We start from the raw sequence: 16,811 nt of genomic DNA on the forward strand, positions 1-16,811 counted from the left end.
TTGGGCCCACTGATGGACTCTCCTGGTTCTAGACTACTTCTTGATGACTGAGGAGGATCTGGCAGTTTACGCAGGTCCTAATCTCCTCTCCTAGGATACTGAACTGAGTCTTTTTAAAAAATATTTTTTATTTCATGAAATATTTCTCAATTAAATAGAATAATGTTTTAACATTCATTTATCTTTAAAATGAAATACCTAAATCCCACCCAATAACAGGAAAAAACTTAAACCTTCATTTAAAAAAATCTTGAGTTTCAAATACTCCCTCCCTCACTTCCCTCCTTCTTGAAAAGGCAAGCGATTTAATATAGATTACACAGATTAAAAAAATACCCTTTTTCATTTGCAAATTCTTCCTATTCTGTCTGTATCTCTCTTTCTCAGTACCCTGTTACAGTCCTTGGCTCTAGGTAATTAAGAGATAACTGCCACCCTGGCATTTTATTGATTGGTGAGTGGATGCTTCTGAGGAACTTCCTCTTTTAAAAGCAGGTCAGTATCTTCTTTGAAACTAGGTCTTAGAATGTTGTCTGGGGCCCTGGGGGTAGTAACCCTTGGGGGCTTTTTTGTTTGCTGAAGTCCCAGCCTAACCCTGAAATGAATACTGCTCCCACAGAACAGAAAGCAAACAAAAAAGAAAATCAAAACAAATCAAAATCCTATCCCACCACTCAACTTGGCCTTGGAAGTGTTGGAGTACCCACATACTACACTTGCCCCTTAAAAGGGAGATCGGTGGCTCAGTGGAGAGAGCCCTGGGCCTGGAGTCAGCAAGATGCCAGTTCAAATACAACCCTGTACACTTACTAACTGTGTGACTCTGGGCATATCGCTTACCCTCTGCCTCAATTTCCTTATCTGCAAAATGAGGATAAGATTAGCTCTTACCTCCAAGAGTGGGAATCAAATGAGATCATAATTGTAAAATGCTTAGCACAGGACCTGGCAAAGAGCAAGTCCTAATCTAAGTGTTAGTTATGACTATTACTGACAAGAAAGATGGAAGCATGGTGGATCCAAGTCCAACCTTGGACAGATTGGTGGGCTGCAGTTGTCCTTTCTAGTTAAAAGAAGGGAGCAATGCAGTGGTTGCTCATCTCCCTTCATCTATGGCTGTATCTGACTTTGATGTGCCTGAGGTGAGTGAGGTAGAGAAGAGGTGACCTGCTGGACATGGGAGGTGGTGGGATGGGGCTCTGAGGTCGGCAGGGCTGGTGACTGCTGGGGGTGGGGCTGTTGTAGCTGAGGTGGGAGCTGATGTGTATACTGAAAAGGCAGTGGCTGATGGTTTGAATACAACTGTCTCATTGCCCTGCCTTGCTCCTGATCATGCAGTGGTGGCTTCACTCTTTCATAAACAGAGATAAGTGTATGGTGGTGGTAGTGTGGGTTTGCCACGATTTTCTGGACTTTTTGTTTTCTGCAGGGTCGAGGAGAATGTACACTGGTTGTAGGTTCCCTGGGACATTGGCCTGGGGAAAACACAAGGCTGAAGTGGACTTGACAGTCTGGTGGTTTGGGAGGAGCCAAAGTGATTGCTTTGAGAAATTCCATATCCATAGGAGCAAGCAGGCTCTGTGGTTGAAGCTTTACTTCTTTTTATGGGGCAGCTAGGCCTTGGGCCAGCTTCCTGACTAGGCTCACCTACCAAGGACAGTGATGTATTTGGTGGTTACAGATCATTTTCAGAGAGGTCTTCTTCCAGAACTGGACTGGGAGAACCATTATCCAAGCATATCCCTTTTCTTGAGCTGGTGGAAGCCTCAGATGGCCACCTTTTCTTATTGTGTGGATTGTCTAGCAGTCAGGGCTGGGGAAGCTGTGGCCTTTAGACCACACATGTCCCTCTAGGTCCTCAAATGTGGTCCTTGAGGCTTCAGGTTCCCCCCCAGAAGAAATGTTTCTGACTCCTACAAAACATTTGGGAACCAACCCCCCTTTCCAGCCTTCTCCTCCATTCTCCAGGCAAATTGAACAACCAGTGCCTCAGGATTCTCCCATCCCAGGGACTTTCTCAGGCATTGTCTCCACATCCTTCAGTGTCATCTTCTTCTGCTGTATCCAATGCTCAAGTGTGGCAGGTCTCAGCTAGGCAGCAGCACACCCAAGCATCCCCTTAACCAAAGTCTGGCTTCTTTGCACCTACGATCTTTTGTTTTTTGGTTGGTCATTCATTCATTCATTTAAGAAAAATAGATGTGTATTTGTTAGAGGGGAAAAAAAGAAAAAGCCCAATCAAGAATGAACTTTGGGGCACTTGTATGATCCTCAGTGGGGCCTGTGTCACTTTAAAGACAATAGAAGCACCTGTGCAAATGGCTGAAGAATGTGGACATTTCCCTGGGTCATGGTGCCCTCACACCCCCAACCAGATACCAAAGCCTATGCTCTCTCCCAGGCTCACTGGTGGCAACCATGAATGGCTGGTATGTGTATACTGCTACCCTGACCCTGCCTGGCTGTCTTATCTGTCCTTTGCACACCATCAGAACCTACAGCCATTGTTTAGTTACAAGAACTACACAGCCTCAACACTCCATTTATAGGCAAGTTCCTCAACAGCTTTCTTGCTGGCAAGTCTAGCAGAACGCTTCTACTCATAGCTGTTTGACCTATTCACACCATCTCATTGATATCCAGGCTAGATATTGAATCTGTTGAGGGGAGGTACAGGGTCATTGTAGCGAGGCTTTTCTTTCTTATCCTTGTTATTCTTGGCCTTATTCTTCTTAATGAAGTTGGCCATGGGGTCACCCTCTGTCTCCTGCTCTCAGATCATCTGAGCCAGGTTCTCATCAGTGACGTACCAGGCCAATGACTTTATTGAGGGGGAAAAAACCAGGGATTTGGGAATCCCAAAACTAAAGTTCCCAGGAATGGAGTTCCTGCTAAAAGAGGAGTACTCCTCAAGGACCAGAGTACTAGAGAGGTTCGGGGTCATCTGGAAAGAATTCACAATCTCAAGCATTAAGTCAAGGTGCCAAAGATTTTATTACACTTTAAAGCAGGCAAGAGTTCTTATGGACCATGCAACCTTAGAGGGGTGCAGGGAGAGCTTAAATACAAGATTTGGGGGTGAAACGTGAATTATGTGTTTTGGGGTGGGATTAGGGAGTGGTTAAGGGACGTTCTGTATCTCTAGCATAGGTGTATTACCCAGAGTTCACTGGGAAATAGCCCAAAGTGGGGGGCTACTAGGGGGGCGTGGTTTTGACTGTGAAATATCACTAAGTTAACTAGCAGTCATGGCTAACAAGCAATCTCCATGTAGCTTGTCATCTAATGTTTTGTTAGACAAAATACTGTATCTAGGATACATATAAGGAAGGTCAGTAAGTAGCAAATATGGTCATGACTCAGTGTACAGTCAATTATCAGCATCCAGGAATGAATATATAGATGGGCATAGCTGCTTACTGAGGAAGGAGCAGAGATAAGCTGGGGCATGCTGCCCTTTGGCTAGAGAGAAACTGCTAGGGTCAGAATGTATTTTAGAACTGGGGTTCAGGCACAGGCACCCAGGCAGAGGGTGTTTGGATTAGAGTCCAAGCACAAGCACTCCATCAGCTTCTGCATCTCCTTTATTGCATCCTCCAGGCTCTGCCGGCTCTGGGCAAGGCCCTTTCCCCACTGAGCATACTGTTTATTTTTCTTAGACTCCTCTTCTTTTTTCCTTTGTTCTAATCTTTCCAGCTTTGAGTCCCTGTGGCAGCCAGACTTATCTCAAAAAATGGTTTTAGCATTTTGGAATTCAACTTCCAAATGTTTGGTTTCTCGGTCCTGCCTCCTGAACTCTCTACTTACATAAGACACCAACCCAGTTTTGGTTCCAGAAAGCATCTTCATGGCCTTTGCTTCAGGAGGCTGACTTTTTCGAGGTGGAAGGAGATCTGAATCAGGAGACCTGGTTTTCTGCTTCCTTCTTGGTGGGGAGAGGCCTGAATCAGAGTCTCATTTCTGCTTCTTCCATGGAAGAGTCAGGTGTGAATGAGAAGCCTGCTGGATGCTCTTCCCAGGAAGAGAAGCATATATGTCATGCCTTTGTTGTTTCTTGGTTGAGAGGTTCCAATGGAATCCCCTATGGCTAAGAGAAGAATCTCTGGAGTCATGCAGTTGTTTCCCTGGCCCAGGAGAGGCAGGAGTCCGATTTTTATGTTGAGAATATTGGTGCCTGTGTCTACTGCTCTTCTTCTTCAGACCTAGAGAGGACTTAGCAGGGGCTTTCCTAGACTGCCTAGGAGCTAATGCTGGAAGGTTAAGGCGGGTCCTTCTGGGCAGTGATGAATGTGGAGAGTCATGACATGTCCTCTTGGGAGGTAAGGCACCTGGGGAGTGGTGATGGGCCCTCCTTCAAATTGAGGGGTCTGGGAAGTTGTGATGGATCCTCCTGGCAGCCCAGAATTCTGGGGAGTTGTGATGAGCCCTCCTGTGTAGGGACGGGTCTGCCTTTTGTTCTCCAATGAGCCTATACTTGCTTCTGGTCTGGAATGCCTCCATTTGCTTCACTTCTGGGTGTTCATCAATGAATTCAGCCACCACAGGCAAATCTCCCTCATTTTCCTTTTCTTCTTTTTATGACTTAGTAGAAATATTTGCCCAGTTCACATCATTGTTCACAATCCTCAGCCCTTTGCCTCTGGCACCAGTCTCCTTCCTCGGCTTCTTGAGGAGCCTAAGTCTAGTCTTGGATGCTACACAAACTCAAGTGTTAAGGAGGAGCAGTGTGCATAGGGCCCAATTCTGGGAGATCACGGCCCTGTCTGCTAGACATAACTCTTACCAGGCCTTGGGAGGTTGTCAGAGCCCACCTACTGAAACAAGTGGAGGGATAAGGGCTGAACCAGAAGCCAACATGTTCCTTAGGGACTTCTCCACCAGCCAGTCACTAAGCAATCGGCAGTTTTCTTCTTAGATCCTGTATATACAGTAACTAGGGAAAGGGGGTGAAGGGGTTGGTTACTTTCAAATGACTTCTCATCGGGACTCTATAGTAGCTTAATGACACTATTCCACATTATTCCATTCGATGTAAACAAGGTAGAAACCTATTTAATCAACTGTGAGGACAGAGTTCAAACCTCTGCACAAAAAAACCACCAATACTCGTCTTTGGGGGAATGATGCAATGTAAATAAAAACCAACTTGGTAGGGGAGGAGGAAAAGCGTTTCAGTTGGTTGATGGAGGAGGAGGAATATTTCCAGGTCCTTCTGAGGGAAGAGGAGGCTCCAACATTGGGGGCATAGGAGTCAGGGGATGTACTCCTGGGTTTGGGAGGAGTACACCTGGGTGTTGGGGGTGAACCGTTGAACCTTGAGGATGAACCCTTGGAGTCTGAGGAAGAATTCCTGGAGCTTGATAATGAACCCAGGCAACCTGAGGATGAAACCCTGGATCCTGAGGATGAACTACTGGAGCTTGAGGATGAATCCATGGAGCCTGAGGATGAACCCCCGGAGCCTGGGGGTGAACCCCAGGTGTCTGAGGGTGTACCCCAGGAGCTTAGGGCTGAACTCCAGGAGCTTATGGGTGAGACCCAGTAGCTTGGGGGTGAACTCCAGGTGCTTGAGGGTGTACCACAGGAGCCTGAGGGTGAACCCCAGGTGCTTGGGGATGTACTTCTGGAGCCTTAGGGTAAACCCCAGGTGATGGAGGGTGTACCCCTGGAGATGTGGGGATGCACTACAGGAGCAGGAGGGAGGGGGGGTGTACCCCAGGAGTTACTTGATCAAGGATGTGGAATCGGCTGATAACAGTCTCAAGGCAGGTAAAGTGCTCTTCAGGAAAGGCACGAGATAAGGTCGAGGTGAAGCATTCAGTTCTTGGTATAAGCTGCTGCTAAACTCTTCCGCTTCCATTTTCCCATCCAGCAAGTTCTGGACTAACTCCTTGACCTTTGCCGCTGTCTCTGCAGAGCGTTTTCCAGATGAGGCCAGCCGGATTAAGGTAGACAGATAATGCTGGCATTTCTGCACATCTTCCATCGTTGCTGTGGAGGCAGCAGAGAGCTGGCCAGCCCTCTGAGGTGTTCCAGGCTGTAGAGAGGAGGCTGTTGCCAATGCAGCTGTCTGTGCAGCAGCGCCCACAACGACCTGAGGCTGTAGTACGAGAGAAGTCGGTAATGTTGAAGTTGGCTGCAGCATCGCCTGTACCTGGGACACTGGCTGCACCGTGGCGGTTGGTGTCTCGTGTCGTGCAAGAAGTGGTGTTGCAGGAGGCTGCAGAGTCGATAGCTGATGAGGAGGGCCCCTTGTGGGAGTGTCGGGTCATGGGACCCTGGTATTCCGAGGCTGGAACTGAGCGTGTGCCTGTGCCCGCATCCGTGCCAAGCTGTGTAGGGGAAGGAGTAACAACTGTCCATGTTCGCTTGGAATGAGGACCATACCTGGGGATAGCTGAAACACTGGAATAGTTGTAGGATTCTGAGCTGGTGGAGGCAGACGGCGTGCTAAAAGTGTAGGAGCCGACGTTGCTCCGATCCCACCTGTAGCGGCTGTTGGAATTCCTGGCAGACTTTGGGCCACTCTATTGGCAGTGCCACCACCATTAGGAGAGCCCCCTTGCCTGGTTTGCCCAATGATGGCATTGCGCCCTGTGCTGGATTGGCCACCGCTCGTCAGTGTTTGCTGCTGAGGCACTGCCATCATTACAGTTTTAGGGGCCTCCGAATTGAGGACCTGGGTGGTGGCTGTGGCTGGCATGCAGCAGTCAAGTTGACTGTTCCCCAGGGATGGCTGAAGTGAAACTCCAGCACCCACAGCGGTTCCAGAAGCAGCAACAGGGAGAGACAAACTCCTCACACTGAGAGTTGAATCGATGCCAAGAGCGTTCCCCTTCTGGGTAGCTGCAGCAACAGAAGCTGCAGCAGGTGCGGCACTTGCTGGCCTCACCAGTGCCACCGGAGGTCCAGCACTTGCAATGATGGAGGAGAAGACGGGTGAGGAAGAGGAGGACGCAGCAGTGCTGAGCAAAGAAGTCTGGGAGGCAGTGTTAGAAGAAGCTGAAGGTGCAGCAGCAGCAGCAGCAGCACCATCAGCAGCAGGAGCAACCGGAGTCCCAGCAAAAGCAACAGCACTTCCTGAATGGGGAGAGTTCCTCACATTACTCCCATTCAAAGTTTCCACCGTGGTGGTGGTACGGCTTTGGCTGTTTCTGGACGTTGTCATGGATTTGCTGATGACCGCCGATCTGCCCTGACCAATAGTAGCAGCGCCTGGCTTCATCCTCTCCATCTGTGAGGGGATCATCGGCTGCAGGAATCTGAGTGAACCGAGGTTTCTGACACACAGAAAATGAGGTTCTGTGCTCTCTAGTCAGCCAGACGATATCTGTGTTTTTCTCTTGCAGTAACTCTCTCTCTCTCTCTCTCTATCTCTCTGTTCTCTCTCTCTCTCTCTCTCTCTCTCTCTCTCTCTCTCTCTCTCTCTCTCTCTCTCTCTCTCTCTCTCCGTCTGTCTGTCTGTCTCTGTTTGTCTGTCTCTGTTTGTCTGTCTCTTGTTCTCCTTCTGTCTTGTCTTGTTAGCCTGTGTCTCTCTGTCTTTATGTTGTTTCTCGATGTGTCTCTCTGTCTCTTCGTGTGTGTCTTCTGATTTTCTCCTGAAGTCACCCTTTCAGTCGTCTTCAGGATCTTCTGCGGTGGTTGTTCTTGATTTAATCTTTATGTGTGAAGTTAGATGTCCGCTTGAACAGCGTTTGGAAAGCTGACTGAAATCACCTTCCGCTCTTCAGGTTCCAAGGTAGGCCTTCTGGCTGCAGTTCAGTTGCCAGTCCCTCTCTTTATATACCGTGGACAGCACTACCTAGGATGGACTACGTCATTGAAGGGTGGGGCCTCTCATCTAATTACTCAGGCAAAGTAGGTGACTTCAATTTGCATTCTTCCCGCCCTCCCCCAACATCTGAAACAACATTTTGCTAGAAGGAAAGTTGACCTTGGGCAAAAGTATCTAAAGAAGCATGGAGACAGCGAGGTAACGAAAGGCTAAAACTATCAAGTGCCTAGAACCTGCTACGTCGTCTAACTAAGTTAGAAGGAATTTCTTCACCTGGGGCTTCCCTAGATCAGTGACTTGGAAAGCCCAGTCCAGGACCTACAATTACGGAAGCTTTGTACTTGAAAGGCCGGCAGCCGAAAGAGGAGGGATGGTGGGGGGCAGGGCAGGGAGGGGGAAGGAGAAAGCTTCCTTCAGCTTCAATGCCACCAGACCCTAACCTGGTGACCCTAAGTTGGCTGGCAAGGCACTCTCCCTCCTGAAATTCCTCTTTCTTTCTCTTTGCCTTCCCTCCGCCCCTGCCCAAGTCACCCTTCAGGGAACCTGAGCAACCTGAGTTTGGTCCCTAGTACAACATGATACTCAATACTCAAGTGCCTGTGGGTTTTGCTTGGTACATTTTTTTTCTTTTAATTTTCAACTGAAATACCAAAAGAGAAGAGGAAAACAAAAATATTGCCGTGTACTCAGCAGGCCACAAGAGAAGCTTCCATAGAAACCAATAGATTTTCAGTTCGAGAAAACCTACATAATAAAAACTACATATTATTTTCCAAGCTGCCCAGCTTTTCTCTGGGTCCTCGTTGGTTTTCTTTTGTTCTTTGTTGTGCACAGAAATTCTTTTGGAAACAGTATCATTCGATAAAGGAATTGTATGAATTTCATCCCCATACTGTTTCCCGTGAACTATTTTGGACATTTTAATAGCAGCAGGTTCCAGGAGGTCTTCTCCTGTCACATAGGGCTTTTCAGTTTTTGCAAGGAAATCAACCCCAAGGGAACTGCTGAGCGAGCATAAGCGAACATTCCAGATAAAACCAATTTCCATTGGAAGAAAAACTACCTAATCAATACTACACCGTTTTCCAAGTTGCCCAGCTTTTGCCTTTTCTTGTTCCCACCCTCTGAATATTGCAGAGTCTCCAGTGTTCCTGGCATCTGCTCCCACTTTGCAATTCCCACCCCTTCCAGGCCAATCCAGTTTTCCTTTCCCTACGTCTTCCCTTCAGCCACCCACCTGTCCACACTCCTCCTGTCCTACAGAGGGGAAACTGGGCCAAGGGCCTTTGAACCCCTTGGGCAAGTTCATGAACTACTCTGGCCTCAGTTGCCTCCTCTGTACAAAGGAGTGGGTGTGGCTGACCTCTCAAATTCTTTCCATCAGTCCTTGGAGAGGAATCTTCCCACCCAGGGCTCTAAACATTTTGGAACCCAGCCTTCTCCTACATTCTCCAGGCAAATTGAACAACCACTGCCTCATTCTCCCACCCCAGGGACTTTCTCGGCCATCCACTCTGCCTTCATGCTGTCTGTAACACAACATTCAAGACACACGCCAGCAAACATGGTCCATCGAGGCACCAGCTCTCCACTTACCTGTATTCTAGACTCCCCAAGGTGGATCCCTGCTGCCTATTCTTCCCTTTCTCCAATGTCAGGAGGGGGCTTCTTTTCCAAGGAGTTGGTAAGAACAGGAAGCTCTTCTAGAGCTGCAGCGATGTCATCATCATCACTTTCTGCCTGAAAATCCTCATATCTTCACCCTCTTCACCTCTTCAGATGAGTTCACATCGAACTGTCCTTTCATCAGATCCACAGGCCTTTGCACGTTTTCCAACTCTCACAGACATGGACTTTCTCTCCTACTGAAGAGTTAGTTGATTTATGAACAGGAGTATAAAAGTGTTGGCCCAAAGAGGTGGCTGTTTGGTAAACGATATCCCATTTGCTCCTAAGCGAAACAAAGCAACCAAAAGAAAAAGGTGTAATCTGCCCAGAGATCCAAACGCCCCCAGGCTTCTCCATGCAAAACACCTGGATGCTTTCCATTTTACATAAGCAGGGCTTTGTACAGCAGTGTCGAATGTCTGGACTCTCGCTCATTTTCTAAACAAAATATGAGGTTTCTGAGAGTGACCCGCGTAATCCTTTGTGCCCTCGACTGTCTAGCGGCTCCATCTCCAGAACTGCCCGGGATTGCTGTCCTTGTTCTGGAAGCCTCTGTCTCCCATCCCAGTTCCGGACAATCCACTTTCCTTTTCTTCCTAGGACCGACTCCTTCTAGAGCAGTGAAGTGGGCCTCCCTCTGCCTCTTCGGAGCTGGCTCTTGTTGCTGGCTCTCCTCTGCCTCCTCTTTCCAGCTCAGTTCTTCTGGGCCTTCTCGCCTGGATCCAGACTTGGCCCATCGCATGAACGTTTCTCTCTCTTCTTCATCTTTACTCGGTTGCCCAGTCGCATGAAGCGCTTCACAGAGTTCGAGCTGTGCGCGGACATCACTCACCTGCCGGTATCTTTCGTCATCCTCATAAGAAAGATGGTTTCTTTGGGCACTTTCGGACACTTTGTCGACGAGGTTTCGGAGCCTCTGCTCGGTTGCATGGGACACGTACCTTACTACATCGGGGTGCAGTTCGGTTATTCCGTACTTTTCCCCCATTTCCAGAATCCTTCTTTGTAAAGGTGCTGAAAGGAGGAAGGTTTCATCCCCACAAGATCTGGTTGGGGTGCCCACGAATCGAGAATTTGTTGCCAATATCCTTGCCCTCTCCTCGGATAAGTTGACTCTGGCCAGTGAGGTAAGGTCGGTGAAGTCTTCGTCGTCCCCGAAAGAACCAGCTGCAGGTTCTGGAGGCTGACTCTGTGGTGCGGCAGCCGCCGGTGCGGAAACAGTAGTGCCAGGGGTGGCAGGTGACACAGCAGGTTCGACCACGGGAACACATTGAAGCTGACGGCGTCGAATCGGCCGAGGAGCAGTGGGCAGGTTACGATTGTGTGGCTGTGGCAACGCTAGCGTCGGTGTGGCTGTTCCGGTGACCCGAGCAGCTCTCCTCGACGGCCCGGGTTTCTGTGGTGGTTGGATAGCCAAAGGTGTAGCTTGCCCTCGTGTGCTAAGGCTGACTGGTGCGGGCTGTGTCAGCCCGATGCCTGGAGGCTGCAGAGCGCTTGTTCCGGAGGCAGCAGGCTTCCCGGCTGTGCCCTGAACCGAGCTGCTGGGCACCACGGCCCTCAGGGCAGTTGTTGCCGGTGCCGAGGGCTGTCGTTGCTGACTTTGCTGGATCAAGGCTGCAGTTAACTGTCTCAAGGCAGGTAAAGTGCTCTTCAGGAAAGGCACGAGATAAGGTCGAGGTGAAGCATTCAGTTCTCGGTATAAGCTGCTGCTAAACTCTTCCGCTTCCATTTTCCCATCCAGCAAGTTCTGGACTAACTCCTTGACCTTTGCCGCTGTCTCTGCAGAGCGTTTTCCAGATGAGGCCAGCCGGATTAAGGTAGACAGATAATGCTGGCATTTCTGCACATCTTCCATCGTTGCTGTGGAGGCAGCAGAGAGCTGGCCAGCCCTCTGAGGTGTTCCAGGCTGTAGAGAGGAGGCTGTTGCCAATGCAGCTGTCTGTGCAGCAGCGCCCACAACGACCTGAGGCTGTAGTACGAGAGAAGTCGGTAATGTTGAAGTTGGCTGCAGCATCGCCTGTGCCTGGGACACTGGCTGCACCGTGGCGGTTGGTGTCTCGTGTCGTGCAAGAAGTGGTGTTGCAGGAGGCTGCAGAGTCGATAGCTGATGAGGAGGGCCCCTTGTGGGAGTGTCGGGGCATGGGACCCTGGTATTCCGAGGCTGGAACTGAGCGTGTGCCTGTGCCCGCATCCGTGCCAATCTGTGTAGGGGAAGGAGTAACAACTGTCCATGTTCGCTTGGAATGAGGACCATACCTGGGGATAGCTGAAACACTGGAATAGTTGTAGGATTCTGAGCTGGTGGAGGCAGACGGCGTGCTAAAAGTGTAGGAGCCGACGTTGCTCCGATCCCACCTGTAGCGGCTGTTGGAATTCCTGGCAGACTTTGGGCCACTCTATTGGCAGTGCCACCACCATTAGGAGAGCCCCCTTGCCTGGTTTGCCCAATGATGGCATTGCGCCCTGTGCTGGATTGGCCACCGCTCGTCAGTGTTTGCTGCTGAGGCACTGCCATCATTACAGTTTTAGGGGCCTCCGAATTGAGGACCTGGGTGGTGGCTGTGGCTGGCATGCAGCAGTCAAGTTGACTGTTCCCCAGGGATGGCTGAAGTGAAACTCCAGCACCCACAGCGGTTCCAGGAGCAGCAACAGGGAGAGACAAACTCCTCACACTGAGAGTTGAATCGATGCCAAGAGCGTTCCCCTTCTGGGTAGCTGCAGCAACAGAAGCTGCAGCAGGTGCGGCACTTGCTGGCCTCACCAGTGCCACCGGAGGTCCAGCACTTGCAATGATGGAGGAGAAGACGGGTGCGGAAGAGGAGGACGCAGCAGTGCTGAGCAAAGAAGTCTGGGAGGCAGTGTTAGAAGAAGCTGAAGGTGCAGCAGCAGCAGCAGCACCATCAGCAGCAGGAGCAACCGGAGTCCCAGCAAAAGCAACAGCACTTCCTGAATGGGGAGAGTTCCTCACATTACTCCCATTCAAAGTTTCCACCGTGGTGGTGGTACGGCTTTGGCTGTTTCTGGAGGTTGTCATGGATTTGCTGATGACCGCCGATCTGCCCTGACCAATAGTAGCAGCGCCTGGCTTCATCCTCTCCATCTGTGAGGGGATCATCGGCTGCAGGAATCTGAGTGAACCGAGGTTTCTGACACACAGAAAATGAGGTTCTGTGCTCTCTAGTCAGCCAGACGATATCTGTGTTTTTCTCTTGCAGTTACTCTCTCTCTCTCTCTCTCTCTCTTTCTCTCTCTCCGTCTGTCTGTCTGTCTCTGTTTGTCTGTCTCTGTCTCTTTGTTCTCTCTGTCTTCCCTTTCTGTCTTGTCTTGTTAGCCTGTGTCTCTCTGTCTTTATGTTGTTTCTCGATGTGTCTCTCTGTCTCTTCGTGTGTGTCTTCTGATTTTCTCCTGAAGTCACCCTTTCAGTCGTCTTCAGGATCTTCTGCGGTGGTTGTTCTTGATTTAATCTTTATGTGTGAAGTTAGATGTCCGCTTGAACAGCGTTTGGAAAGCTGACTGAAATCACCTTCCGCTCTTCAGGTTCCAAGGTAGGCCTTCTGGCTGCAGTTCAGTTGCCAGTCCCTCTCTTTATATACCGTGGACAGCACTACCTAGGATGGACTACGTCATTGAAGGGTGGGGCCTCTCATCTAATTACTCAGGCAAAGTAGGTGACTTCAATTTGCATTCTTCCTGCCCTCCCCCCAACATCTGAAACAACATTTTGCTAGAAGGAAAGTTGACCTTGGGCAAAAGTATCTAAAGAAGCATGGAGACAGCGAGGTAATGAAAGGCTAAAACTATCAAGTGCCTAGAACCTGCTACGTCGTCTAACTAAGTTAGAAGGAATTTCTTCACCTGGGGCTTCCCTAGATCAGTGACTTGGAAAGCCCAGTCCAGGACCTACAATTACGGAAGCTTTGTACTTGAAAGGCCGGCAGCCGAAAGAGGAGGGATGGTGGGGGGCAGGGCAGGGAGGGGGAAGGAGAAAGCTTCCTTCAGCTTCAGTGCCACCAGACCCTAACCTGGTGACCCTAAGTTGGCTGGCAAGGCACTCTCCCTCCTGAAATTCCTCTTTCTTTCTCTTTGCCTTCCCTCCGCCCCTGCCCAAGTCACCCTTCAGGGAACCTGAGCAACCTGAGTTTGGTCCCTAGTACAACATGATACTCAATACTCAAGTGCCTGTGGGTTTCGCTTGGTACATTTTTTTTTCTTTTAATTTTCAACTGAAATACCAAAAGAGAAGAGGAAAACAAAAATATTGCCGTGTACTCAGCAGGCCACAAGAGAAGCTTCCATAGAAACCAATAGATTTTCAGTTCGAGAAAACCTACATAATAAAAACTACATATTATTTTCCAAGCTGCCCAGCTTTTCTCTGGGTCCTCGTTGGTTTTCTTTTGTTCTTTGTTGTGCACAGAAATTCTTTTGGAAACAGTATCATTCGATAAAGGAATTGTATGAATTTCATCCCCATACTGTTTCCCGTGAACTATTTTGGACATTTTAATAGCAGCAGGTTCCAGGAGGTCTTCTCCTGTCACATAGGGCTTTTCAGTTTTTGCAAGGAAATCAACCCCAAGGGAACTGCTGAGCGAGCATAAGCGAACATTCCAGATAAAACCAATTTCCATTGGAAGAAAAACTACCTAATCAATACTACACTGTTTTCCAAGTTGCCCAGCTTTTGCCTTTTCTTGTTCCCACACTGTAACCAGAATGGACTTTGTTTTCTTTGAATGACTCAGCTTACCTCATTGAGCTTCCCTGGACACTGGGGTTTGCTCTTCCGTGGTAGGAAGCCCAGCGACCTTGCCAGGAATCAGAGAACTTCCTGTGTGATGAGTCATGAGGCTGGCTGAGGGGAGGTGTGTTAACCTGGTCTATGCTAGGGGGAGGGGCCAAGTCAAGAACCAGTCGGCCCTGGTCTTTCAGGCGGCGCTTGATGATGTCAAATCTCTGTAAGAGGGGAGAGGACAGCTTGAAGATTTTCTCTTCCTTTTCTGGTTGGAGCCAGAGACTCTTACAGCCGAAGCTGATCTGCCGGTAGCAGAGCTGACTGGAGGCTAGTGGGTAATCTTCTTACCATAGAGGGGAAGCATGTATACGATTTTGCCTTATACCATCTCGCTTCTCTGTGGCCTCCTGGTTACCCTTGTGAGGCGGACTTATGGGGCCTGGAAGCTTTTGATGAAAATATCAAAATGGGTACTCTGGTTTGTGGGCTTGTTACTGTGGAGTGTAAATGCATGTTTTAGTTCTCCTGCCTTCTGCCTGGAGAATTCCTTATATCCTGCATCTCTGGACCTTTTAGGCACTTATGAGATTCTCTTTGAAATCATAAATTCTGCCTTCCTAATATATTTGGTGACGAGGTCGATGGGATCGCTAGATATAAGATCTCTATTCAGAAGCAGAAGAACTTCAGAAGAAGAGATGAATATCCCACGGTGGGAGGATCCATTTTATTCCCCCTTAGCAAAGGAATTGGCTAAAAAACCCAGACCCTGTGAAAAGTGGGAACCAAGAGTACAGAGAGGAGATCCTAAGGCATCACTCTCTAGGCAAAGCTGGATAGTGTTATCAGCCTACCGGCTAGTATATGAAAGATTGAGATTAAGTGAAAGAGATGGCGGCACTCCTACCCCACAGCAAGAAGGGGAATCTCAGATAGCAGGAGAACAAATTGCTGCTCAAGAACCCACTGACTCAGATGAGAACTTTTCTATTAATGTGGCTAGGAGCAACAGGAGGTCAAATAAGCCAAGAGTGCATCCCAACTCAGCCCAGACCAAGCGTGACTGCCTGCTTTGTCCTTGCCATGGTGGCAGGGGAAGCGAGTGGGGGGAAAATGAGACAATGTTAGGGGCTGAGACAGAAAACGGTACTAGGGTTCAGGACATCCGTCGCACAGAGAATGGGAGATGGTTAAATACTCAGACAAGCGTTCGTCCCGTAGAGAGGAGGAGGACAGAAATGCGAGGTTGCAATTTAGTTACGAGGGAATTTCAGGAAGATTTCTCACCACAAGAGGTCACAGATATTTTGAGTAGATTCAGCCAAAGAGTAGGAGAACCATTAATATCTTGGATGGTAAGACTCAGTGATCAAGGGGCCGGTGGAATATTAGTAGATAAGAGGGACTGTATGAGATTCATAGGTATCAGCCATGATCCTCTAGTTCAGCAAGATTTTAGGGAACATCATCATCGAGGAGATGATGCTAGCAGGAGTACTCTGTTGGCATTAGCTGCTGCGGGATGCAATAAGAGATATACTAATGATTCTATGTGGCCCACTGAGCACAGACCCTGGTATTCACCTAAAGATTGTATCATGAGACTAAAGGAGGAGGTAATGAAGGCTGCTATTATGACAGGAACTGCAGACAAATATTACAATGATCCCATAGGAATCCCTCATAGGAATTTAATAATTAGGACAGCTCCCCCTGCTTATAAACAACTAATTTTGAATCTGTTACTTGGGGAAGTAGGGAGCCATCTGACAGAGGTGATAAATAAGATTTTACAGTTACATGACTTAGGAGACTGGGGAAAGGATAGATCTCCTCGAGACAGAAGGGTGAATAGCCAGCAAACTTGGCGCCAAAATGGAGTGACAAGAAAAGAAATGTTCACTGCTCTATTGAGAGCAGGGGTAGGCTTTGAAATAATAGATGGCATTCCAACCAATGAATTGTACAGGATGTACCGAGATAAAGGACTCAGTAACAGGAGAGATAGGGAAATAAGAACTGCCCCTGCAAATGCTATAGATGTTGAACCTTTATACCCAAGTGAATCACATGCTAGGGAATACTAGGAAACAGGCCAGGCCCCAGCCCAAATTAAGGAAATACGTAAGTTGGATTGCAGACCTCACATTAACTTGACCATATATTGGGAAAATGGGTCAAGTACAGTAACTAGGGCATTAATAGACACTGGGGCCGAGGCCACCCTTATCTATGGGAATCCAGACAAATTCAGCCATGGAACTCCTATTACCATCACAGGACTAGGAGGGACTGAAATATCAGCCAGACAAGTTAAATTGATGATGAAAATTGGACAGTTGCCCAAGAAAGAATATAGTGTGGTTATTGTGCCTATTCCTGAATACATCATTGGAATAGACATTTTGAAGGGTATGACCTTAAATTTACCTGAAGGGAAATACCAATTTGCTGTGAGGAAAATAAGAGTTAATGCAGTCTTAGTGGGGAAAATCAAGATGGATCCAATCACTTTGCCCGAACCTTCTGAAGTAATTACTTTGAGGCAATATCGTATGCCAGGTGGGCAAGATGAAATTGCCAACACTATAAGAGAATGTGTTGAGGCAGGAGTGTTAGTCCCTACAACTACTC

At 48.5% G+C, this 16,811-nt stretch overlaps 2 protein-coding genes and 1 pseudogene across 2 annotated transcripts; all 3 read right to left on the reverse strand.

Moving 5' to 3' along the window:
• Window positions 1–2,521: 2,521 nt before the first annotated feature.
• LOC118829524 lies at window positions 2,522–4,613 on the reverse strand (annotated as a pseudogene).
• A 797-nt stretch (window positions 4,614–5,410) lies between these two features.
• Window positions 5,411–7,249, reverse strand: LOC118829525 (transcription initiation factor TFIID subunit 4-like). Its single transcript, XM_036736511.1, is given in 2 exon segments — window positions 5,411–5,630; window positions 5,727–7,249. Coding segments are annotated over 2 exon segments (1,743 nt in total).
• Window positions 7,250–9,824: 2,575 nt separating this feature from the next.
• LOC118829526 (transcription initiation factor TFIID subunit 4-like) lies at window positions 9,825–12,557 on the reverse strand. The gene has a single exon (XM_036736512.1). The coding sequence runs from the start codon at window positions 12,555–12,557 to the stop codon at window positions 9,825–9,827; it is 2,733 nt and encodes a 910-aa protein (XP_036592407.1).
• Between the last annotated feature and the right edge of the window lie 4,254 nt (window positions 12,558–16,811).

The sequence above is a fragment of the Trichosurus vulpecula genome, chromosome 8 (genome assembly GCF_011100635.1).
Source record: "Trichosurus vulpecula isolate mTriVul1 chromosome 8, mTriVul1.pri, whole genome shotgun sequence".
Classification (NCBI taxonomy): domain Eukaryota; kingdom Metazoa; phylum Chordata; class Mammalia; order Diprotodontia; family Phalangeridae; genus Trichosurus; species Trichosurus vulpecula.

Bases quoted from the DNA above. Each gene is read 5' to 3' on its own strand.
- LOC118829526 (XM_036736512.1), bottom strand. From the start codon at position 12,557: ATGATCCCCTCACAGATGGAGAGGATGAAGCCAGGCGCTGCTACTATT.